The following is a 27,724-nucleotide window of genomic DNA, read 5'->3' on the forward strand; positions in this document are numbered from 1 at the left end:
TGATAGGAGACATAACGCATTCCAGATATGGATTTGTGTATTTCAGAGAAGTATTAATTCTCTCAGCTATATAAATTGCATTAATGTTCAGCCCCCATAGAAATGTGTGGGGGCTGCACAAACAAATAATAAGAGGAGAAATCACTGATTCTCTATATTTTAGTCTTTCTCCAGCTAATATACTAAAGAAAAGCCTTTTATATATTTAATAAATAGATCCCATAGTACTTCAATATTTACTTTATTAACTGAGTGCAAAGTTCCAAGCTCCCGGCCGCAACTCAACAATTTCTGCCCGCTACTCGTGGTAACGCCCCCTTCTCGGCAATCGGGACATTGAATACTGCCTTCAAAATCAGTGTGTAAAGCCAGCCGAGAACGGGACAGGGTCACGGCTGTGGGGCCAGCCCAACAGTCATGACCCTACATTGAATACCCCCTTTAAACTGTGATAAAATACATGTGGATAACGGTATTATGATACTGAATCTGGTAGACAAACTCAGAATCATATACTGTAAGCCACAACTACTCAAAGCTGTTTTATGTGAACCCACTTATATATATATATATATATATACTACCCCATTCAAGATTGATGCATTGTAATCATCCACTTAAATAAGATCCAGGGCAAATTTATTAATAGGATATTGCAGGGTATACAGATGTAGCACCGCTCATTCAGCTGGGGACTGGTGAATCCATCGGCAGCTCCCGTCAGCCGCCAGCCCCCGCCAGGGGGCGCTCACATGCCCTGTGGCGATGGAGCTCCCCGCCGCCATCCGATGCCTCCCCCACCGCCATCAACGGTCCCAATCACTGCCCTAACCCTGCCTGTCTCCCTGAAGCGGAGGCATACAGGGTCTCACCGCCCAACCTCGGAGAGACTGAGATGCGAGTGCACATGAGCGGTGACGTTCTGGCAAGAGCCCAGCAAGCATGAGAGGGGCTCCACCTGTAGCACAAAAAATGAATATATCCTGGATTTATTAAGGGGGAACTGCAGCAGATACTGTAGACCTTTCATGTCTAGTGGCAGTGGCTTGACCGTGATCTTGGGGACTATGCGCATGTGCAGACGCTTGGTGTGAGCAGGCACAGCGAACTGTGTGTTCGCCATCCCACTCGCACCTAGCAGTGCCGGCGGGGGGTGTGGGGCAGCGGTGGGGGGCATAGCCCATGGGAACACCCAGCGTTTCATAGGTATCCCCATAAAAATGCTGGGCGTTCCCATAGTAATGGCCCGGTGACACAGGTTCGGGGGCAGGCAGCTGATATCAGTAGATGTCAGCTGCCCGCCCGCTTCCCGCACCAGGTGCTTGGAGATCTGAGACACCACAGAGGTGTCTCAGATTTGCGAGTGCTGAACATCGGTGGGCAGCCATACGGGCGGCATCTGGGGGACTCGGAGCCTTGTGAGTCAACCAGAATAAGGTACTTGGTCCGAAATACAGTGAGCACACAGACCGGCAACTATTGATGCCATCGCTGCGTGTGATTTTTTAAAACATTTAGCAAAACATAATTTTTTGGTACTTGTGTATTATCACGGCGCCCACGATATTAAGTTGCACGACATATAATCGCATCGCATGCCATACACCCGATGCACAGCGATGCAATTTTAAATTGTATGGGGGCTTACAATGTTAAATGCACCCCCACGCCACCCCCACTATGAACGCCAACCTGAAGCGTGGCGAGCGCCTCTGACCTTTTCATACCCCCACTATCCACGTCGGCATGGAGCTGATTTTATATAGTGTGGCAAGGGGACGCGGATTAATTTACATGTATTCCACGTCCCCTCACCACGCTTCGGGCTCGGTGGCTCGCTGCGCTCGCCACACTATATAAAATCAACTCCACATCGACGTGGATAGTGGGGGTATGAAAAGGTCGGGGATGCGTACTGCCGGCCCTCGCGGGCTCGCTTCGCTCGCCACGCTTCTGGTTGGCGTTGATAGTGGGGGTGGCGTTGGGGATGCTTTTTACATAATAAGCACCCATCACGTTTAATTATGTTATAGGGGGCACTTTTAACATTGAAAAACCCATTGGGGTGCTTATACAATTTTAAATTGCATACCATTGTATATGCGATACAATGCCATACAATGCGATGGTATACAATTTAAAATTGTATAACATCGCCTGCCATCGCGTAACATCGCATCGCATGCCTTATGGTCTGCGATGCGATGGGTGCCGTGCTAGTACACAAGTACCAATTTTTTTTTTTTTAGATGGTATCCTTTATAACAAAAGCCTAATGCTGCTCTGTGATACACCGGCTGCCACTGGAGGGCAGCTCCTATGTGAGAAGTGACTGCTCCCACCGTCCCCCATAATCCTGCCCTGGTGTCTGTAATTTTGGCAGACTTTTTACCATTAAATAATAAATATAAACTTACTAAACGGTCTGTTACTGATGAGTCCTCATGAGGTGCATGTAGTAAGAAACCTTTGTCCACAGATCGCACAGAGCACCAGGATCCAGACTCTGCTGTAACTTTTAGATTCACGTGTTCTCCAGGACGGACCTGAGCTTCAGAGAAACTGAGTTGGACCTGTGAAATATTGCACAATAAAATGAAAGGCAAATAGAAAACTTTAAAGTAAATACAGAAGTCAAAGAAACTTTTATTTTCTCTTTTGATTCTTGTTTAATTGTATCCAATAAGATATATACTCCTTGTACAGTAGGTAGGATTATAGCAGAGTTGAGGATGGGCTTTGAGGGTCATACCTTTCCTGCTTCTCACAGCAGCCTGGAGAAATGAGTAATTAAACTGTAAACATAATAATGTCAGCTGTGTTGACAACATTCTACTATGGAGTGTTTAATTTTAAAGTTATTCCCTTAGATCAGGATACCATTTGCGTACAAAAAGAGGAGCCAGACAGTACAGTAACTTCCATAATTGACAGGCTGTAGACTACATCTTGACTTGAGAAGAAGACCTTTAACTACTCTCCGTTACACTGCAGCACTACTTGAAATGGAAATTAAATTAAAATGAATACCACTACACAAAATCAACTTTGAGTTATTCTACAGTCTACATTTATAGCAATTTCAATTTTTTTAAATATTTCAATGCGACACCAGTCACCAGCCAATCAGCCACGGTTAGTGATTGGCTGCAAGCTCAGATTGGCTCAGGAGCCAGCGTCATATTTGAAATGGCCACCAGACTTAGCAAAGGGGTGGGAGAAGTGTGCTCCCTGCTCTCCACCCCTCAGATAGCTGTGGGCAGTGGCAGCAGAAGAATTGAAGTCTGGGGCTATTATATGTAGAGATGAGCGGCGGGCACTTTTTCGGGTTTTGGTTTTGGATCTGGATCTCCCTTCGTGTTTTGGATCTGGATTGATTTTGGCAAAACCATCCTTGCGGGTTTTTTGTTTTGGATCTGGATTTTTTTGGAAAAATGCTAAAAATTGCTAAAATAACAGAATTTGGGCCTATTTTTGCCCCTAAAGTGTTATTAAGCTCAATAACATTAGTTTCCACTCATTTCTGGTCAATTTTGATCACTTCACAGCTCACAAAATTGTGTTCATTTACTGTAGTTGGCCCAATTTCCCCTGTATGAGTTTCCTGCGCAGCCGCCGGTCTGTGCAGAGACTGACTTCTAATCTGCGGCAAGTGTTTATCTGTTCTGATCAGTTTAAAATCTAATAAGACCCCTATCTGTCGTGATCAGGTTGATGAACTCTGGAAACATTACCAGTTGCTTCCTTATCCATCACCTAATGGGTGGAGGGGAGGGGGGTAATTGGTGGCAGATAACCGAGTTCCTCCACCTCTCTAGGACCCCTGGTTTGGAGATCCCTATATAGTCTACCCTTATAGACCCCTATCTAGGTTGTGAGGTCTTTCAGTCTGTGACATCTGTCACCCAATTTACCGCTAAGGTTAATTCGTTTGATATGACTGGCTAGGCGTTCTGTTCCCTTACCTCCCTCACCACTTCACAACTTCACGTGTGTCCCTCCCAAAGCCGCACACTCGGTCTAATTGGATGACCATCCCCAGCTGTTTGGACTTCCTCTCTCCACCATTCATCCATCATATCCCAAGAGCCAAAAAAACTGGACACGCTGGACACAGGATATATGTTGTCACACTGGACAATGGATATATGTCACGCTGGACACTGTATATATGCCGTCACACAATGGTTAGATGTCACACTGGACACTGGATATATGTCCTCACACTGGACATAGGATATATGTCGTCACACTGGACACAGGATATATGTCGTCACACCGGACACAGGATATATGTCGTGACTCGTGACACTGGACAATGGATATATGCCATCACACTGGATACAGCCCCTTGTATTTTACTGCAGCCCCTGTACACAGTGTACTACTCAGCAGCACTGCAGCCCCTCCGTGTGAGCACTGCAGCACTGAGTTAGTTAAATCACACAACAAAGGGCTCAGGGCTAAATAAATCACAACACAGGGCTTAGGGCTAAATAAATCACAACAGGGCACAGGCCACAGGCCACAGGACAGCCCCTGGACAGTGGACACTGCAGCCCCTGCGTGTGAGCACTGCAGCACCTAGTTAGTTAAATCACACTACAGGGCTCAGGCCTATAAACAGTCACTGACTCTCACTCAATACAAGTCTACAACACAGTGCACGGAGCACAGGGCAGTGAGGGCACAGGGCAGGTCACGGAGCACAGCACAGCATGGCACGGAGCACAGCACAGGGCACACGGAGCTTCCCAACCACCCTCTCCAAGTGTGTCTTTTATAAGATCCCGCTCCCGCGAGAATCCGAAAGCGCGATGATGAAGTTTTGCCTCGTTTTTGGTCCGGAATTGAGGCGGGAACTCCAGAGCCGTCTCGGATCCTGACCCGGATCCCGAGATTCGGATCTTGCGGATCTCGGTGGTACGGACCCACTCATCTCTAATTATATGTAAGCGGCACTAGTGGATGCATTATTTGTTTAAGCTGCATTACTGGCCATTAAATTACTTCTTTACTCTCCCTCAGCATCACCACCAGCTACTATTAGAGTACAAGAACTTGCTTCCTGCGTCAAGGACAAGATTGATAAAATCCAAAATAAATGGCATGCTCTTCCTCAGCCAGATACCTGCTTACTTCCTTTTCTGAGCCCTTGGGCATTTTCTCCTGATTTTACTCCACAAGTGAGGATGAAGTACTGTATCTACACTTTCCTCATCCTCATCCTCCTACTCCACTATCTATCCTCTTGATCCTATACCCTTACCCTTACAAGTCAGTAAAGCTCTCTCCTGTGTTCCCAAACATAACTAAAATCTGTAACCTACAGTATCTTTCTCGACTTGTATCTTTCTTTCTCTGTTCAAGCATGCACATATTATTCATAATCTAAAAAAAACCCCCACAATTCTGATCCAAACTGTCTCTCTAACTACCGTCCTATCTCTCAGCTCCCATGCCTCTCCAAGCTACTTGAGAGACTTGCCTACACTCGTCTCACACACTTTCTTAACTGCTACAACTTAATGGACCCACATCAGTCAGGCTTTCGCACTCAACACTCCACAAAAACAGCATTGAGTAGTAAATGATCTGGCCACTGCTAAATCTAAAGGCCATTTCTCACTTCTTATTCTTCTAGACCTCTCAGCTGCCTTTGACACTGTCGACCACTCTCTTCTCTTACAAACACTACAATCCCTAGGACTTCAGAATACAGCCCTTTCTTGGTTCTTATCCTACCTTTCTAATTGCTCTTTCAGTGTTCACTTCTCTGATTCTACCTCCTCTTCACTACCTCTGTCAGTTGGAGTACCACAAGGCTCAGTCTTAGGTCCTCTGCTGTTCTCAATCTATACCTCTTTTCTTGGCAAATTATTTAGCACTTTCGGTTTTCAGTATCATCTGTATGCTGATGATACTCAGATCTATCTATTACCCCCCTGAATTGTCACCATCTATTGCTCTGTGTCTCTGAATGCCTTTCTACCATTTCATCTTGGATGTCATCTCGTCACCTAAAACTCAACCTTTCCAAAACAGAATTAATTATATTCCTACCAGACAAGAGTAGTTACTAACCTGATATCACTAACACTGTGGAGAACATAACAATCAATCCTAGTTCACAATCTTTCTGGCTTCCTCACATTCATGGCTATCTCTAAAATATGTTATATGCATCTAAAAAAAAGATATCCAAAATGTGTCTGTATCTTACACAAGACACTGTAAAAACTCTAATCCATACACTCATTGGGCGGTATTCAATGAGGCTGATTTGCCATGATTTTGTGCTGTAAGGCGAATTTTATTCTGAGGAGGGACATGCTATTTTTATTCATGTGCTGTAAGCACATGAATATATATTTAATAAAAAAATATATATATATATTTTTTTACACAGACCAGCCAGCAGGGGCCCGGAGCTGAGCCGTTCATTAGATATTCATATATTCACTGCACCCGATCATTACATATGCATGATCGGGTGTAGTGAATATACCCGGTCCCCTGCTGGCACCCCCGGGGGGGCAGCCTGTGCTGCCTGGCACCTGGGGAGCCCACCTCCCCCCCACAAACGTTCTGGGGCAGGCAGGGAGACTTCCATCTCCCTACCTGCCACCGTCCTCAGGCTCCCTGCGGCGTCCGCCGCAGGAGCTCAAATTCGCCGGTCAGGGGCAGCGAGCCCCTGACTCGTTGAATACTGGAGCCGGCGAGGCTCCGGAACGCGGCGGGCAGTGGCGAATGTTCAGCGACTCCTAAACAGGATTTGCTGCACGTCGTCAGTATTCTCATTGAATACTGCCCATTATATCACGCATTGATTATTGCAATGGCCTCCTTTCCGGTCGTCCTAAGAAAAGACTCTCACCACTACAATCCACACTATATTAAATCAACTCCATGCGTAGTTGGATAGTGGGGGTATGAAATCACCCATGGGTGACTATACAATTAAAAATCGGGTCTTTACCATGAAAAATTGCATCGCATGAATTGTATGCCACTATATTGCATGCGATGCGATGCAATGCAATGAAAAAATCAGGCTCCCAGATATTACATAAGTACCCAAATTTGTTTTTAAAATGGTCAAATCCATGTCCACTGCAGGTGAAACATGTATAGAGAGAGTTAGATTTGTGTGTTATTTTGTTTCCGTGCAGGATAAATACCGGCTGCATTATTTTTGTACTGCAATTTAGATTTCAGTTTCAAAGCACCCTACCCAAATTTTACTCTGAACATGTTACATCTGCCCCACCTGCAGTGCACATGGTTTTGCCCATTTTGAGAAAAAATTGTACTGCGATCAGATCTGAATAAGGGCCTATGTGTGTAAGGGGCACTACTGGTGGCAATATGTGTGTAATTGGCACTAGTGAGCGCATTTTTTATAAATGGCACTACTGGGAGCATTATGTTTAAATGGCACTAAAATGTCATGGTGAGTAGAGCAGTGGTGATCACTGCTTCTCTCAACTGACCCACCCCCCTAACTCAAAGGTCAACATTCAAATAGTGTTGCCACACCCACTGCCCGTGAGTCATTTTGGAATGACAGTTGGTGGCAGTTGGTGTTTCTCCCCTATTTGAATTTCAAACTGTGCTGCAGCCCCTCCTCTGGAGCCTCCCCTGGTACTATGTAAGGCAAAGCAAATCCATTGTGGCCCCATATAAATAAAGTATTTTGTAATTTAGTGATCTTCTCTCCTCTTCCATACAAATGTACCAGTGCTATGTTGCGTTCTGGTATTGTATATGTTTATTGTACTCACCTTGTTCTTGGAACAGTCTGAAACTTTGTATTCTGTTCTACCTACAACATTTTCTCCATTGGGCAATATAGTGAAAATTAAGACTGCAAACAGAGGAGCCAAACTTCTATCTACATGGATATTTAGAATGAATGACCCATGTATGGCTGTAAACAAAGTAAAAAAACATTAATCAGACACAATCCTACAGTTATTGACCGAACAGAAAACATCTCAGAGCAGAATGTTGCTGTATAATTATGTAACACACATACAGATTATGTTAGGTGCTGCGGAACCCTTGCGGCAAAATATAAATAAACGATCATAATAAATAATAAATAAATGGGGCAGCTTTAAATGTAATGAATGGGTGTGAACAGTGTGACGGACAGAAATGTGCAAGATCCAGTCCAGGTTTTAGAGCAGCAGCAGCAAAACTGATGTGATCAAGCAGCACCTGTGGCTTCCTAATAAAAGCGACTTGTGGTTGGGGGTCTGTCGCACAAGATTAGGAGAGTCTTATTAGACTGCACAGAAATTGAATATACAGAGGCGGAGAAGAGGAACGTTGCTATATTAAGAGGGATGTATGGTATTTATTTATATACCGTATTTATCGGCGTATAACACGCACTTTTTTCCCCCTGAAAATAGAGGGAAAAGATGGGTGCGTGTTATACGCCGATATGCGTGCTATACGGCGGTAATTTCACCCGGCGGGTACCTGTAATGCCTGTAATGCCGGGTGTTGCTGTTATGCGCGTTGCTGTCATCCACGGGACGCCTACTAATCGCGCGTTCTCTGCTGCTGCTGCTGCTGCTGCTGCTCAGCGTCGGGTCCTCGCAGCAGCAGCACGCTTAAAACTCCTCCCTGTCATCCACGGGGCGCCTACTAATCGCGTGTTCTCTGCTGCTGCTGCTGCTGCTCACCGTCGGGTCCTCGCAGCAGCAGCACACTTAAAACTCCTCCCTGCACAGTGACTCCTTCCTCCCTGGCTACAGCAGCGTCATCAGCCTTCCCAAGCGCTGGCTGTAGCCTGGAGGAGGAGAAGGATTTCTGTGCTAACTGTGCTGCCCTGCTTCTGTTATTCAAGGTGGATTTTTTTTTTTCTTTTACAGATAATCAATTATGTTAATAAACACTGTAATAAAGTTTTTATTTAGAAATCCCCTCTTAAAATGAAGGTGCGTGTTATACGCCGGTGCGTGTTATACGCCGATAAATACGGTACCTTTGTTATCGTTTAATTGGGAGAAGAGGATCGTACCTCGATCTAAAGGGAGGTATTATCCTATCAAGCGCCAGTGGAGGGGACATTCTACTTTTTCTTCTATGCAGTATTTATATTGGGAAAGAGAGCGTATTGTCACTAGGTGGTGTCACTAGGTCACTAGCATGGTTAATTACTGACCTATTATACTCCAGCATGTCCTTATAACAATAGGGGACGTTGTTGCTATATGTAACCACAGAACAAGATTGACTTAGGATCAATAAAAGGCATTGTACCCTGCCTTACCCAAACTCTGACCCAATATATATATATATATATATATATATATATGGACAACAGTTGTAAGCCCTTGTTGAACCTTCAGTGATTGGTTCTGTAATAGCCTTTAGTTAATTCCAAAGTAAATCAAAGTAAATCAAAGTAGAGTCCAAAATTTATAAACATTTATTAAAAAGTCTCTTATTCCACTTGGTATCGGTGGTTTTCCGGACCATAAAAAGACTTCAATAGTATATTTCAAATTAGCAAACAAACGTTTCCAACGCGTTTCGTCTTATGCAGGACTTCATCAGGGGTTTGCAAATGATTTTGAAACTATTTCCACAACATGGGGTGAGTCTCCAACTAGACGTTTTATTACAATGGGTCCTTTATAAGCACTGCTGCGCAATCTTATTCTGGAAGTTTGTATTAAAATCTGTGCTGGTGCTAGGGTCTTCACTTCTCTGCCACAGACTTTATCTGCGTGTAATCGAGTGGACAGCTTTGTGTGATTGTGAGTTCTAATACAAATCTCCAGGAGGATATATAGCTTTTCAATATTGGGAAGGTGGAGGTATTCCAGTAGTTGGACACCATTACATGGTAAAATGTGGATATGCTCTATGCATCATCATGGACTATTCGTGGTGTGCCTCTCTCTGTCTGATGTACAGTCTCGTTTTAGGCCAACCGATCTGCACTCAAAACAAGTATAACTGGTAAACAGTTGAATTTAGTCCCCAAGACCGGTTTTCACTGTCCCTCTTCAGGTGTGCACTGGTACAAGGTTCAGTGGAAAATGCTATATATTTTGACTGTGACATCTGCATATTGATTCTGAATCGACTGCAGAGTTGAAAAAGGCACCAGATGGAGAGTGTGTTACATTACGCCCCCTTGTTTTGAAATCGTTATATTATTCATTAAGTGGAGCATCACAGGGTTGTTAGAGCTACAACGGTGACCACACTACCCCAAGTACAAACCCAAAAGTGTGTTCTCAATATATTTGTACCTAATCAAGGTGTAAAAAGTTAATTGATCTTGGTGTATTACCCCTGAAGAAGTCCCTAGGGGACTATACGCGTGGGGTTTCTCTTATGATCAATCTGCACCTATGGTCGAAATCTTGTATTGGACTACAGTGATCCACCGAAAATCTTTGTAAACGATTCCAAACAAATGTATTTTAAATTGTTTTATTGTGTTGAATAAATATTCTGTATTTGCTTTTACAATTTGTGGACTGGTGAAACAATCTTCTGAGCGCACCTCTATACCTTCTCTTTTCATATATATATATATATATATATATATATATATATATATATATATATATATATATATATATATATATATATATATGGCAGGGTTGCCGACCCTCCCGGAATTTGCGGGAGTCTCCCGAAAATCGGGTCCTTCCTCCCGGCCCCGGAAGGGTGGGCAACCCTCCCGGAATCAGGGGGACCCCCACTGAGCCCCCCGATCGCGGCATTTATATGCCGCAATCCGCGGGTCTCAGGGGAGGGGGCGGAGCTAAAACGGCACAATCGTGACATTTTAGCCCCGCCCCATCCATGGATAACTGTTATTTCGACTATTTCTTGTAATGGGGGTGGGGCTTAATGACGTCACAGTTAAGCCCCGCCCCCAAAACGAGTAATGCAAGATTCCTCTCCGGGCTTCTCCCGGAGAGGATTTTTTCAAAGTCGGCAACCCTGATATATGGAACCCACTGTGAATGTTAAATTAAGCAGCACTTTGACTCTGTAAAATGGAATAATAGACAAGCCCTGGCTTGACACCAATTTGACTAATCTTTAAATGAGCATGTAATACAGTTATCTTTATATTCCTCACATACAGACTCCTAGTACCAAATTCAGTTGATACACACCCTTCCTCCCACATACATATTGAGAATCACTACCGTGTAAAATAATGGGAAGGAAATAAGGGTGGCCAATTGAATAATATGAATAATATACAGGGAGGCAGTTACCTGGTAACGCCGCACGTGCATTTTAATTTGCACTGTACTCACTTGTCTTTGATGTTAATTGTTGTTCGTTATATTTTTGCAGCCTTTTAATAAATAACCAATAAAAGGTATATTTTAACATTGTGTGTTCTTGCTACTGGTGCACCCCCTAGTGACAATAAATTCTCTTTCCCAATATAAATGTTTCCAAATAAAAGTGTGTCCAGGGCTGGAGGTCATTGCTGTTGATGGTGGGATAGCTGTCCAAGTAATAGGCCGGGGTGTGGGTTACGCTAGGGACCACTGGAGCTTTCTGAAGAGTTTGTACCATGCTGTGACACCTGTATGTTGCAATTCTGTAACCATTGTTGCTTATGCTGATTACCTGGTATGCTGTTTGGCTGCTACAAAATAAAGACCAAGACTTCATCTTATCCAGTGTATGTGATCCCTTGTCACAACGGGCGTATACTAAATTAATTTATTGCACCCACAGCCAGTTACTGTATAGCACAGTTCTGTAGCTTTTTTAGGGATAATTTTACTAATAGGCGGTTTTGGAGTTAATTAGAAACCTCTGAAAACTGCTGTTAATTGACATGATGTTCATGTCTAATTGATAGAATTAACTAAGCAACAGATTTGGGAGGTTTTTCTGGTTGGTGCGCACCCTTGCAAATTCGCATGGGTGCGCAATGTTTTAGGACTGTGTATGCGCATTTCTGTGTGTTTGCCGGGAGTTCGCACCCAGCAGTGCAGGTGTTGGGCGGCGGCTGGTAGTCGTGCTGGGCATTCCCATGCTAATGCGGCCATGACTCGGGTGTGGAGGGTGATGTCAGCTGCCCGCCCTGTTCATGTTGAGGGTGCATGCATATCTCAGGGACCAGAGAGTCACTCGTATATGCTTGTACCTTACACATCATTCGATGATTGGCGACCATCGAATGATGTGGGTGTAGCCCCATAGGCTGCGAATCAATGTTTTGCCAAAACTTCCATTCACAGCTGTGCGGGCAACATGGCATGTGAGGGGAGGGGGTGACAGTGTGGGTGGTGTTTTGTCCACATGCAACGTTGTGAAATTTGCAGCATTGGGTGTGGACCAGAATAACCCTCCCCGGGCCTTTATTCTGGTTGACTCGCAAAGCTGTGACTTTCAAATGCCGCCCTCATAGCCGCCCACTCCCCCTGGGGAAAGGGGGAGATGATGGTGTTGGGGAAAGGGGGGGTTTGATGGTGTTGTTAACAGTGATAGATATATTAGTGGGTGGGGGAAAGATAGTAAGTTTGGTTTTGTCCATATTCAGCTTTAGAAGTCGCTCAGACATCCAGGTGGAGATGGCAGAGAGGCAGTTGGAAACCTGAGAGAAAACAGTGGGTGACAGATCAGGAGAGGAGAGGTAGATTTGGGTGTCATCAGCATAGAGGTGATATTGGAAGCCAAAGGAGTTAATGAGTGCACCCAGAGAAGAGGTGTACAGGGAGAACAGAAGGGGGCCAAGGATGGGACCCTGAGGGACCCCGACAGGAAGGATGGAAGGTGGTGAGGTGGAGCCAGAGGCAGAGACTGAGAAGGAACGGTTGGAGAGGTAAGAGGAAAACCAGTTGTTTTGGAGATGCCAATGTTTTGGAGTGTGTGGAGGAGAGTGTGATCCACAGTGTAAAAAGTCAGCAGATAGGTCCAAAAGGATAAGCAGGGAGAAGTGACCCTTGGATTTGGCTGACAGCAGGTCATTGGTGACTTTCACTAGGGCAGTCTCAGTGGAGTGAAGTGAGCGGAAGCCAGATTGAAGGGGATCAAGGATGGAGTGGTCAGACATGTATCTGGTGAGACACCTGTAAACCAGCCGTTCTAGTATTTTAGAGGCAAAGGGGAGAAGAGAGATTGGGGACAGTAGCTTGTGGGAGATAAAGGGTCCAGGTTTGGTTTTTTGGTTTCACTTCACATGCCCACAGATCCCCGGCATCCACACATAGTCAGCGCCTCCCCAGCATCGCGGGGTCTGCGGCGCTATAGTTATGCCACTGGAAGAGACTACCCAAAAATCAGGAGGGTAGGCAAGTATGAGCTAAGACCTTCTTCATGTACTGAAATCACTCATGGCTGCTGGATTGCTTTTACACTGCATGTATCAAAATATATGACCTACAGCACTGTTATTCAAAACACCAATTCCTACACTGTCTTTTTCTTTTCTTTTTTGTCAATCATTACGAATTAGGGCACACACTATCATTCAGTCACAAGGAGAGCTGTATTGGTGTTTAGCTTGAAGCCATAGTGCTCACATAAATCTTTGTGCTGGTAATTAAAACACTGAAAAGTTAAGTCTTTTGAAATGTACATAGGATGTATGATACTCACTTGGGTGATTTACTTGCTCTTTAAAGTCTAATTTATGTTCTTTGTATGAACTGATTCCAGATTTAGATAGCACCTGTGGAAGCAAACAGAGAAAGTTATTCATTCCTAATACAAAACTAACCTAATATAATACTAGACAAGTTGAAAATCTAAAACGCCAAAACACCGGGCTAATTCGCTGTTGCTGCCGAGGAAAGGACTCTCCGAATCCTGTAAATTGCGAGATGATGTTGCCAAAAATTAGTTTTGTTAATGCCACAGATGTTCTTCTGGAATTAAATCTGGTGTGATCTCTTCATTGCGTTCCCCTAACAATTTCTAAACAATCCATGTAGTGTGACATTATACTGCTGAAAGAGACCAGTTACTGTATATTGGATCATTCTGGTTCCATGATAGGTCTGCAATGATGTATAGATAGTTGGTACGCCATTTGGCCTAGAACTGGGCTGGCCAAACTGGTCCTCCAGATCTACCAGCAGGGTCATTCTGATTTAAATGTTCCCCCCCGCATGTTCGCGCGGTGGACTGATTTTTCGTGACTGTGCATGGGCAAAGTCATTTATGCGAATGTGCAGCCACTGTGTGCGATCGGCCACAATGAATAGATTATTCACCGGATGCTCCCACATAACAGTGCAGTTGGGGGGCAGGGTAGGCGGGCCAGGGGGGTGCGCCCATGGGAACACCTAGTGTTTCATAGGCTTTACCATGAAAATGCTGGGCATTCTCATGGTTATTTCCTCGATGATGCGGGTGCGGGCAGCTGACATCAGTGGATGTCAGCTGCCCACCTGCTTCCCTCAAACGGCGCCCTCAGATCTGAGACATCACAGAGGTGTCTCATATCTACGAGCGCTTGCAAAACCATTAGATGGTCGGGGAAGATCAAATGGTTTTGTCCCTGCATGCAAGACTGGGAATGAATGTTTATGCAAAACATCCATTCGCATACCTGCGGGGGATCACCACATGCAGGGGGTGGCGGTGGGCTATGCCGCATAACTTAAATAATTTTCTGCTGCAAAAACTAAATAGTTGAAGTTTAGGGACAAATACATTGTGTTGTATTGTGTTTTATTACTGCTATGTGATTTTTTATTTTTTTTTAATGATTGGCTGTTTTATCACCACATATGCTTACCTTGCATAGTTTTTACAATAGATGAGAGCAGTGGTTCCCAAACTGGGGTACTCGTACCCCTGGGGGTACTCTGCAGACCATTTGGAGGTACTTGAATTTAATATTGGTAATGGCAGAAGAAGAAAATCTTCTTATGGTGTAAGAAGTCTCCAGTTCTTGTGTAGTTTCACGGCGCCAGCATTGCACCGTGCTACTTCCGGGTTCTACGCTCGCCAAATTATCTAAATAAAGTAAACTTAACTCCATGCCAACGTGGATAGTTCATACCCCCACTATCGACGTTGGCATGGAGTTGATTTTAGATAGCGTGGCGAGCGTAGCGAGCCACCGAGCCCGCAGCGTGGGCGAGGGAAGCGCCGTGAAACTACCAAAGTACCAAGTCTCCCATTGTCATGGAGACGGAGAACGTTGCTTCACTTCCGGTTCCGTATGCCGCATCAACAGCAACTCCTTGTGCATTTGCCTGAGCAGAAATCCACTGGGAGATACCCGCGCTGCCCTCAAAAATCAGCGATCATCTGCCCCGCCCTACAGGTATTAAGGGAACCCTGGAGTCAGTACACAGTCAGTGACCAGACACAGAGGGACCTGATTTCTGACCACACAGTACTCATGTGCAACTCCTTAATATAAGGACATAAGGACACATATTGCGCTAACTTCCACTCCACAAATTGAGAGAAGGGAGTACTCATGAATTAAAAAGCCTAATCAAGGGGTACATGAGAGATAAAAGGTTGAGAACTGCTGGATTAAAGCATGAAATAGTCAGAAACATTTGCTGTTAACGATGATGTTAAGATGTATGATTTTCTGGACACATCACTCTGGTGGCATATCGAGTAGGCCGGAGTATAAAAGTTGTAGATACAGAAATGTTATAGGTGCCCAAAGCAGGGACTCATGGGATGGCATCTTTAGTCTGCTGTTTTGTCTCAAAGTTTGCAAATCCGATGAAAAATATGTAATTTTTTTAATGTTAGCAACATTTTTTTTAAATGATATACAGATGGAGCGCAGCTCTTTCAGCTGGGGGCTGGCTATTCCATCACCAGCCCCTTCCAGCCGCCGCCCCAATGCGACAGAGCTCCCCGATGCTGCCTGCCACCTCCCCCGCTGTCATCGCCGGTCCCCACCGTTTCCCTGAAACCCCCCACCCTAACCCTGTCCATCTCCCTGAAGCGGAGATGGGCAGGGTCCCGCCGCCCAGACGCCGAGAGACTGTTCATAAGACACACGCACGTCCCAGTCTGATGGAATCCTTCTCTGCCAGTGCTCACCAGCGGGGACGTCTGGTGAGAGCGCCGGGCAATCTTGAGAGGGGCTCCATCTGTATTGCAGTTCAGGTTGTAATTTGACAAATAAGGGCAGGAGGATAGACCAGAAGAGAGAATTTGACAAAAAAGAAAGTCATAGAATCATGATTTCAGATTTTTCAGGTTTTTATCCGAACGAACTAAGAGCTGCAAAAACTATATATCATTAACCAGGAGGAGGTGGCTGCATGTTGAATGCCACCCATTCCCATCTCAACCACCATACCGAGTGAGAATGTGTTTATCCTGTATTTTTTTTCAAAATGTCAGTGTTAAATTGGCTATTTATTTAAATTTCTCTATAATTTCTCTATCCAAAAGCCTTGGTATGTTAAAACCATCTCTCACTGATTCCCCGAACAATTGTTTTGAAGCTATCATGACTTTGTGAACAATTCTTTCCACAGCCTGAATTTGGCATGGAAGCTCTCTAATGTGCTCCAATTTTTGGGGGGAGGATCAGCTAACACGCTATCAAGCTTTGATACAGATGGAGCACCTCTCATTCATCGCCGGGAATCACTAGAATGCCCCCGCTGACGAACGCTGGCAAGGAGGTGCTCCATCTGACTGGGATGCGCAAGCATTTCACACGCACGAATATAACAGTCACTCGGCAGCGGGGAGCGGAAACCCTGCCTGTCTCCACTTCAGGGGAGGCGACGGGGACCGGCGGGGAGGGGATGGAGAGGTCCGTCGGAATGGGGCACATGAGCAACTCATTCATGCGCACTCCTTTCCGGCAGCTGGCCGGGGCTGGTGGCTGGCGATTCTATGGTGTTTCAGGATTAGCTGTTTTATATGACAATTTCCTGCCATTGGAAGATATTTTGTAATTTCTCACAAACATTGTCAGCCATGACAGACGCATTAGGATTCTTTCCATCAAGTTTTCTTATCTTTTCTGTGTAAACAAGATTAAAATACCTAACTATGTCAAGGCGTGTCGGCCACATAGTATCAGACAGCTCCTTAAGTGCCCCAGTCAACTAGTAAATGGAGGCATTTGTCTGCTGTTTGGTGAGAGGCATCATCAGGATAAAGCAGACGGTGAGCCATTGAAAAGGAACTCGGAGATGTCTGCTCAAGAAAAAGGCAACTTCGGATTAATCAACGATAATAACAAAAGCAGGACCTAAGAATATTAATTTGATCTGAGATCAAAGAAGCTACTGAGCGTAAAGAATAATGATGGACCAAGAGTTTACGAGATTCAACAAATTTGCCACAGCTAGAAGTGTAAATGAAAGTCTGCTCAGGAAATGGGCAGTCATGCAGGCGGCATGCTTGGGGAGGTGGAGGCAGTCGTGAGGCGGTGCGGTGGGAGAAGGGGAAGATGCCCCTCTTCAATACCTCTCGGCTGCCTAGCATGAACTGAACTCCACGCACTGCAATTGGCCGACCATCTTTATACACATTATGGGTTCCCATGCCAAAAGAGGGGGTTTAGTATGCTTTTACAATAGGAATTGGATTAAGTAATAGTTTCAATTATGTTTTCTCGTTGATTCCTCTTGACTCAAGTAACCTAGTTTTACCTTGATTTGCAATATTCAACGACAGACATTTTATTGGCTACAGTATATTAGAAAAATTGCATGTTATTTGGTAATTTCTCAAACTTTGAGGCAACACAGCAGACTGAAGATTTCATCCCATGAGTCCCCGCATTTGACACATTAATAATGAGGCAAATGCGTACCTTTTGGTACCTATAGCGTTTCTGTATCTACAACTTTGCATTTTTCTCTGTGGCCTAATGCCCAGCATCCTGAGATGCTAATCTGCCCCAGGAGACCTGTGCAAGCAATGCTAGCTGTTACTCAGTGATAGAAGCCAGTTGTTGCAGGATAATGCCACACGGCAGCACTTGATCCTATCACTGTGTAGTAGCTAGCATGTTGGTGTGCCCTTCCAAGGGAGACATCCATGTGAACCATGCACATCCCACATTCCCCGCACCTCCCTTGTGATGCCTGTGCTTGGGTCAGTATCATATCAGTCTCTGTAGGGAGAGAGCAGACTACTGCTATGTGCTGAGCTCCAGAGAATCTGCAGACAGAGGACTGCCACTGAGTAGAAGCAGTCTGCTCTCGCTCCTTGCATGCAGCAGCGGGCACTGAGGCGATTATAACAGTGGCAGGGATATATTCTTAAGGTGCTCACAGATGCATCGATCCCAGCGTGCGTTCTGTGCTTAACTAGCACACATAGCATCGCATTGTATGCCTTGTGCATGCGATGTGTATGCGATGCGATGCTATGCGATAAAAAGCTAGTACAAAAAGTAGCAGAAACAGAGGGTTAGGATGAGAAATGATTAGATTTAATGAAATGGGTCTTGAGAGCCCGTTTAAAGTTTTGTAGGAAGGTGGCAAGTCTGATAGGGATGGGTAGAAACTTTCAGAGATACGGTGCACAACGGCCAAAATCCTGGAGGCGAGAATGGGAGGAAGTAACCAGTTTGCAGGAGATGAGATGTGCATTTGTGGAGTGGAAAAGGTGGGTGGGAGTGTAAAGAGAGAGAAGGTCAGATACAGTATATAGGTGGGATAGGAATTGGTGATGGCTTTGTTAGTGAGTTGGAGGAGCTTGAACTGTATTCTGAAGGGAATTGGGAGTCAGTGTAGGACTTGTAAGAGAGGGAAGGTGGACATAGCCTGTTTGGAGAGTAAGATGAGCCGGGCAGCAGCATTGAGGGTAGATTGGAGTGGAGATAGGTGTTTTACAGGGAGGCCAGAAAGTAGAAGATTACAGTAGTCCAATCTGGATGTGACTAGAGAGTGGATGAGGGTCTTTGTAGCATCCTGGGTGAGATAGGGTCTGATCCTGGAAATATTTTTGAGTCAGAAACTACAGGACTGTGAGCAAGTGAGTAACTACCATAGGTGCAGGGGATGCAGCTGCTATGGGGCCCAGAGCTGAGAGGGGCCCACATTACCTGTCAAAGTATCATATGCTGTATACATTTTTCAGCATTAGGTGATATGTATTTAGTTATGCCACTGACTGTGAGAGATACTAAATGTGTGGTTTAAAGGAGAGAGAAAAATCAAGAGTAATGCCAAGGCAGCGTACTTGGTGGCTAGAGGAGATCATTGTTCCATCATTAGAAAATTAATGGTGGAAGGTGAGGTAATGTGGGAGGGTGGGAAGATGAGCATCTCAGTCTTAGACATGTTTAATTTAAGAAAGGGCTGGGACATTCAAGAAGAGGTAGTGGAGAGATAGTTGGAAATATGAGTGAGGAGATAAGAGGAGAGGTCAGGAGAGAAGATTTAGATTTGAGTATCATCAGCAAAGTGGTGATATTGGAAGTCAAATGAGAGAATGAGCTCACCTAGCGATGACGTACAAAGAGAGAAAAGGAGAGGACCAAGAACAGAGACTTAGGGGACACCTACTGACAGTGGAAGTGCAGGGGAGGTGGAGTCATGACAAGAGACAGAGAAGAAGCAGTCAGAGAGGTAGAAAGATAGCCAGGAGAAAGCAGTATCACACAGACAAAGGGAGTGAAGGATTTGGAGAAGGAGAGGGTGGTCCACAGTGTCAAAAAGAAGCAGAAAGGTCAAGAAGAATAAGTAGACAGAGTAGTCACCTTTAGATATGGCAGCATGGACATCATTACAGACTTTTTAAGAGCAGTTTTAGTGGAGTGATTGATTCCTAAAAGGAACAGAGGGCTGTGCAGCCCTCTGTTCCTTTTAGGAATCAAGCATTCTCTCTGTGTATACTCAAGGTCAGGTCCAAAAAACCTGACGTGAGGAAATACAGTTTATTTGTATGGACACAAGTTCAATATTTGAGAGCTACAGTTTGATAATATACATTTATATAGAAAACATTTTCCTTAATAAATTCTGAGGGGAAAAAATTATATATATATATATATATATATATATATATATATATATATATATATATATATATATATATACAAATCTGTGGTAGGCGGCACTCTCAGTAAATCAATCACTCAATGGGTCAGATTTCTTTATGCGACGTTTCGAAGCTTCTTTATTTACGCTTCTTCATCAGGACATATAAAAAATTACAAACATACACAGCATTTATATACATACCCAACCCAGCGTGATACCACGGTTCCCGCGTTTCCAACCGGTCACAGCAGGAAGACGTCATCAACACGCGTCAATACGTCACTCCGTACTGCCGGGGATACGTCGTCACCATGGAAACATATATACAAATCATGCTGTCAATGACAGCCGTATAACATAACATTTAAAAAAAACAAAATACACACATCTATTTTAAAGTAAGTGTACCCATATCAAGTAAACATCAGATGCGATATGAAAATCTCATAAATGCTTGTCCCAAGTTGCCAAACCCAGAAATATATAATAACATACAAGGTAAGTTAATGTGGCTTCATAAAAGAGAGCCCTTCATAATAATAGACAATTTCAGATGTAATCACTAAAGACAACAAATCAATGATAATGAAAAGATCAGAGAAATATATACACAGGAACTTTCATAAGAACACATGCAAACCCGCGGACTCATTGAGCCCACGCGGCGATAATGTGCCCAGTCTCTGTATCCACTCCGTTTCACATCTTAGGAGTGCTAGAGGACGATTACCTCTTCTAATATCATAAGGTATATGATCTATGATGACATAACGCAACATAGGCAGAGTGTGTTTAGCGTTCAGAAAATGACGGGCCACAGGCTGGTCACTGTGCCCCTTTTCTAATGCTTTTTTAATCGCTGACCTGTGACCCGCCATTCTCTCACGCAATGTCCTCTCGGTCTTTCCTATGTAGTGCATGCCGCACGGACAAGAAATCATGTATATAATAAATTTAGTGGTGCACGTTACCCTGTGTCTGATTGAGTAACGCTTACCACTATAGGGGTGACAAAAAGAGTCTGTGGCTATAAGAGACCTACATGTAGTGCAGTCGAGGCACTTAAAACATCCTGGCTTCCTGCCAAGAAATTGCTCACTACCACTAGATTTTAATTTGGCCACATCAGACTTAACAAGTAAATCCCGTATGTTGCGGCCCCTGGTATAACATGGCATAATCTCAGTATTTTCCAAATGCAGGGATCGGTCTGTTTTAACCATTTTCCAGTTTTTCTTAGCAATGCGGTTGATATCAATACTCGACTGGTTAAAATAGTTAACCCACGGCAGTCTCTGTCGACATTTATCAGTAGACTTTTTATTATTATATGTCAGCAGTTTTTCACGTGGTGTTGACATAGCCTTGATTTTAGCTGACCTCAATACTGAATCAGAATACCCTCTCGCCGCAAATTTAGTGATCATACAATTGATTTGACTCTCTGCCTCCCGCCTGTCACTACAAATTCGGCATACCCTCAAAAACTGCGAGTATGGTAATCCAAATTTGAGCGACCTCGGGTGACAGCTAGTGGCGTGCAACATCGTATTTCTGTCAGTCTCTTTAGTGAATAATGTCGTCGAGATCCAACCCTGGGAAACCATAATTTTAACATCCAAGAAGTTTACAGTCTTATTGTCACATGAAAAAGTCAATTTAACCGGACTATCGGTAGCATTATGTCTGGCAATGACCGTGCTGAAGCTCTCCAAGTCACCCCTCCAAATAACAAACAGATCATCGATGAAACGGGTATAAAATACCACGTTTCTCGATATCACAGAGTCGTTAAAGAAAATATCCCTTTCAGTCATCTGCATAAATGCGTTGGCATACGATGGTGCGAAATTGCTACCCATCGCACAGCCACTCCTCTGCATGTAGAACTTGCTATCATACAGAAAGTAGCTGTGCGTGAGTACAAATTCCAATAAGTCCAGCAAAAATTGTATGTCAGGGCCATTATAACAATCACTTTGCTCCACAAGAAGACGCACCGCCTGCAGACCGCCATCATTAGGGATGACGGTGTACAGGCTGGTAACGTCGACACTGCAGAGTAGACAGTTATCTGCAATCCGACCTACACCCTCCAATTTGTTCAAAAATGCCGTAGTATCCATCAAATGACCAGGGCTAGCTTGAATGCAGGGTTGCAGTATAGCATCAATGTATGTCGACACGTTTTGAAAAAGAGAACCCCTGGCGGCAATGATCGGCCGACCAGGGGGTTTCTCTAACCGTTTGTGAATTTTAGGCAATGTATACAGGAGGGGAATGGTGGGGTACTGCACTGTAAGTGCCTTCTTCAGCTTACTTGTCAAAATCCCCGCAACTCCGATGTGAAACGGAGTGGATACAGAGACTGGGCACATTATCGCCGCGTGGGCTCAATGAGTCCGCGGGTTTGCATGTGTTCTTATGAAAGTTCCTGTGTATATATTTCTCTGATCTTTTCATTATCATTGATTTGTTGTCTTTAGTGATTACATCTGAAATTGTCTATTATTATGAAGGGCTCTCTTTTATGAAGCCACATTAACTTACCTTGTATGTTATTATATATTTCTGGGTTTGGCAACTTGGGACAAGCATTTATGAGATTTTCATATCGCATCTGATGTTTACTTGATATGGGTACACTTACTTTAAAATAGATGTGTGTATTTTGTTTTTTTTAAATGTTATGTTATACGGCTGTCATTGACAGCATGATTTGTATATATGTTTCCATGGTGACGACGTATCCCCGGCAGTACGGAGTGACGTATTGACGCGTGTTGATGACGTCTTCCTGCTGTGACCGGTTGGAAACGCGGGAACCGTGGTATCACGCTGGGTTGGGTATGTATATAAATGCTGTGTATGTTTGTAATTTTTTATATGTCCTGATGAAGAAGCGTAAATAAAGAAGCTTCGAAACGTCGCATAAAGAAATCTGACCCATTGAGTGATTGATTTATTGAGAGTGCCGCCTACCACAGATTTGTATGTTGGACCCCGGATTCGGGTATCCGTTGGAAGGCACCTACTATTTGCATACATTTGAGGAGTGCTGTTCTTAAACAGACCGTGTATTTGGTACCGCACAGAGGTCGGCTCTGCAGTATCTTGGAACAGAAGCACCCGTTGATCTTGGTACTATATGTATCTATCCAGTGATTATACTGTGATTTTTACTCCACATTGGTGATGGCAGAATATCACGGAGGTGTCAGTAACCTATCGGATGATAATGTCAATCTTGCATTGGCTACCCAAGGTAACACCTACTCCTACTCAGAATCTGAAGCGGAAGCGATTATTACCAAACATGCGATTGCAGATGACGAGGAGGTGAGACCTTTATCATTTTTGTACAAAGACTGGTTGAGATTACGTCAGCGAGAAATTGACTACATGTACCATGCAAGCACTTTGAGTGACTACTATAAATCTAAACGCATACCACGAGGCTTCCGGGTGCGTAATGCACCCACAATCGGACGCTTCAACACAGCCTTTTGTAAAAAGTGGATAGCGGTGGTCAACAAGTGTAGCATGGACCTCATGCTGCTTGTAATTGAGGAGTCGGGCAGAGAGCTGGACATCGCTCGTGAGCGCATTAAGTCTTTTGAGGACAAATATAAAGCAGCGTTTCTGTCTGATTCTGATCCTGATTGGATTGAACGTCTTAACAAACAAGTGGCATGTTATAAACGAGATCTCATACAATTTAAGAGACATAAACGTGAAAAGGTCGATTTGGACTATGAGCATAACCGGGTTTACATGTGGATCCAGGGAGGTCCTAACCCAAACAATAAACAGCAACAATATAGGAAACAGTACAAACAACGTAGGTTTGGAGGTTATGCCGATTCATCTTATGAACAACCAACGACTAGTGACTCTGATGTTAATGTACAAAGTGGTTCTGAGTTTAACCCCCCCATCCCGCAACACCCTTTAGGGGTACGCACCAGGCGGGGAGAATACCCCCTAAAAGGTACAGGACGCGCCGCGGTGGCCAGAGGAAAAGGGTACGGCAAACGGGGCCGGCCGCCTCTGAGGAGATAGTCTACAACTTATCCTCCCAAGTATTGACTGATGATGAAAGAAATGTATTGGGTCTCGGGTTATCGTTTGTACCTACTGTTATTTTTGATCCGCTTAAATGGGAGGTGGAGAGATATAAGCTTAACAGAAAATTGAAACTTCGTGAACATTTTGGTAAACAGACTGATGATACTAATACTGTTGATGCTAATGCTTGTCTTATACCTACACAACTTAAACGTTTACAAGCTAAATCTGTTTTTGAGCCTATATCGTATAACCCCACCATTAAAACGTATATGAGAATGTTGGAAACTGAGGTGAAGGAGGAGGTGCTGCCAGGCACTGCTAATGTAGTCAGACACAACTTGACCAAACAGCAGCAGAAAGCTTTAAAGGACTTAGCTTCCTATACTAACATTATAATACAGCCCGCCGACAAAGGCGGTGCTGTTGTGGTACAAGATGTGTGTGACTACAAACTTGAAATTGAGCGACAGCTTTCAGATGATGGTGTTTATACGCAGCTTTCGAGTGATCCCACAGATGCATTTGCTTGCGAGCTTAATGGCATGTTGCAGGAGGCGGTTGGTGCGGGGATTTTGACAAGTGAGCTGAAGAAGGCACTTACAGTGCAGTACCCCACCATTCCCCTCCTGTATACATTGCCTAAAATTCACAAACGGTTAGAGAAACCCCCTGGTCGGCCGATCATTGCCGCCAGGGGTTCTCTTTTTCAAAACGTGTCGACATACATTGATGCCATACTGCAACCCTGCATTCAAGCTAGCCCTGGTCATTTGATGGATACTACGGCATTTTTGAACAAATTGGAGGGTGTAGGTCGGATTGCAGATAACTGTCTACTCTGCAGTGTCGACGTTACCAGCCTGTACACCGTCATCCCTAATGATGGCGGTCTGCAGGCGGTGCGTCTTCTTGTGGAGCAAAGTGATTGTTATAATGGCCCTGACATACAATTTTTGCTGGACTTATTGGAATTTGTACTCACGCACAGCTACTTTCTGTATGATAGCAAGTTCTACATGCAGAGGAGTGGCTGTGCGATGGGTAGCAATTTCGCACCATCGTATGCCAACGCATTTATGCAGATGACTGAAAGGGATATTTTCTTTAACGACTCTGTGATATCGAGAAACGTGGTATTTTATACCCGTTTCATCGATGATCTGTTTGTTATTTGGAGGGGTGACTTGGAGAGCTTCAGCACGGTCATTGCCAGACATAATGCTACCAATAGTCCGGTTAAATTGACTTTTTCATGTGACAATAAGACTGTAAACTTCTTGGATGTTAAAATTATGGTTTCCCAGGGTTGGATCTCGACGACATTATTCACTAAAGAGACTGACAGAAATACGATGTTGCACGCCACTAGCTGTCACCCGAGGTCGCTCAAATTTGGATTACCATACTCGCAGTTTTTGAGGGTATGCCGAATTTGTAGTGACAGGCGGGAGGCAGAGAGTCAAATCAATTGTATGATCACTAAATTTGCGGCGAGAGGGTATTCTGATTCAGTATTGAGGTCAGCTAAAATCAAGGCTATGTCAACACCACGTGAAAAACTGCTGACATATAATAATAAAAAGTCTACTGATAAATGTCGACAGAGACTGCCGTGGGTTAACCATTTTAACCAGTCGAGTATTGATATCAACCGCATTGCTAAGAAAAACTGGAAAATGGTTAAAACAGACCGATCCCTGCATTTGGAAAATACTGAGATTATGCCATGTTATACCAGGGGCCGCAACATACGGGATTTACTTGTTAAGTCTGATGTGGCCAAATTAAAATCTAGTGGTAGTGAGCAATTTCTTGGCAGGAAGCCAGGATGTTTTAAGTGCCTCGACTGCACTACATGTAGGTCTCTTATAGCCACAGACTCTTTTTGTCACCCCTATAGTGGTAAGCGTTACTCAATCAGACACAGGGTAACGTGCACCACTAAATTTATTATATACATGATTTCTTGTCCGTGCGGCATGCACTACATAGGAAAGACCGAGAGGACATTGCGTGAGAGAATGGCGGGTCACAGGTCAGCGATTAAAAAAGCATTAGAAAAGGGGCACAGTGACCAGCCTGTGGCCCGTCATTTTCTGAATGCTAAACACACTCTGCCTATGTTGCGTTATGTCATCATAGATCATATACCTTATGATATTAGAAGAGGTAATCGTCCTCTAGCACTCCTAAGATGTGAAACGGAGTGGATACAGAGACTGGGCACATTATCGCCGCGTGGGCTCAATGAGTCCGCGGGTTTGCATGTGTTCTTATGAAAGTTCCTGTGTATATATTTCTCTGATCTTTTCATTATCATTGATTTGTTGTCTTTAGTGATTACATCTGAAATTGTCTATTATTATGAAGGGCTCTCTTTTATGAAGCCACATTAACTTACCTTGTATGTTATTATATATTTCTGGGTTTGGCAACTTGGGACAAGCATTTATGAGATTTTCATATCGCATCTGATGTTTACTTGATATGGGTACACTTACTTTAAAATAGATGTGTGTATTTTGTTTTTTTAAAATGTTATGTTATACGGCTGTCATTGACAGCATGATTTGTATATATGTTTCCATGGTGACGACGTATCCCCGGCAGTACGGAGTGACGTATTGACGCGTGTTGATGACGTCTTCCTGCTGTGACCGGTTGGAAACGCGGGAACCGTGGTATCACGCTGGGTTGGGTATGTATATAAATGCTGTGTATGTTTGTAATTTTTTATATGTCCTGATGAAGAAGCGTAAATAAAGAAGCTTCGAAACGTCGCATAAAGAAATCTGACCCATTGAGTGATTGATTTACTGAGAGTGCCGCCTACCACAGATTTGTATGTTGGACCCCGGATTCGGGTATCCGTTGGAAGGCACCTACTATTTGCATACATTTGAGGAGTGCTGTTCTTAAACAGACCGTATATATATATATATATATATATATATATATATATATATATATATATATATATATATATATAAAAAAGGACAAAAGTACCCAAAAGTCCGCGCCCAAATGAAGAATAGCAGCAACTCTGAGAGTCCCCCGTTAGCTGAGACCCAAAGCAGATAGAAATACAGAACAGGAACAGAGTGCGCTTAAAGGTGAAAGTACACAACTTTTTTTACACAATATAAAAATTTAATAAAAGCCCACAACACGGCTCATAGAAAATACAGTGATGGTATAATCATATATAAGAATCAATTTGACAAAATCTGTGATAATTCAGTACAACAGCAGGCCCAACGCGTTTCGTCAGCTACGTGACTTCATCAGGGGCATTAGACGACTTGATTATCAAAGCTGCAGTTGCTCTAAAAGTAACAATAAAGTATATCAGAAATAAACACTGGAGGGGACATGTGTAGCTCATTTTAGCTGAAGAAGAGATTCAGAAGGAAGAGGAGGACAATGAAGATGAAAAAAATGAAAACCAATACAAAATACCATTTGCAAAAAACATATTTCTATGCAAAAACATTATCATCATTTGCCATATCGGATTGACACCACTAAGTATATTTTCCTTTTAAAACATTTGATTACTTCTATATAATCAATTAATAATAAATAAAGCAATATATAATTGCATCGGGTTCACACCCCCCCAAAAAAATTACACAATAAATACATAAAACGTAAATTCTAAAAAACAAATAAAAAAATACATACATACAGAGAGAATACATAAA

General features: G+C 43.7%; 1 protein-coding gene across 1 annotated transcript in view; it reads right to left on the reverse strand.

Annotated features, from left to right (window-relative positions):
• The window catches only part of LOC146009229 (pregnancy zone protein-like), a 152,219-nt gene that overhangs the window by 61,628 nt on the left and 62,867 nt on the right, over positions 1–27,724 (reverse strand). Inside the window, exons 13-15 of the mRNA XM_083149391.1 lie at positions 13,609–13,681; positions 7,785–7,930; positions 2,418–2,573 (exon numbers count right to left, since the gene is read on the reverse strand). Of these exons, the coding sequence (XP_083005517.1) occupies positions 2,418–2,573; positions 7,785–7,930; positions 13,609–13,681 (375 nt within the window). The remainder of the gene's footprint in view (positions 1–2,417; positions 2,574–7,784; positions 7,931–13,608; positions 13,682–27,724) is intronic.

Source organism: Crinia signifera, chromosome 6, assembly GCF_055691185.1.
Source record: "Crinia signifera chromosome 6, ASM5569118v1, whole genome shotgun sequence".
NCBI lineage: Eukaryota > Metazoa > Chordata > Amphibia > Anura > Myobatrachidae > Crinia > Crinia signifera.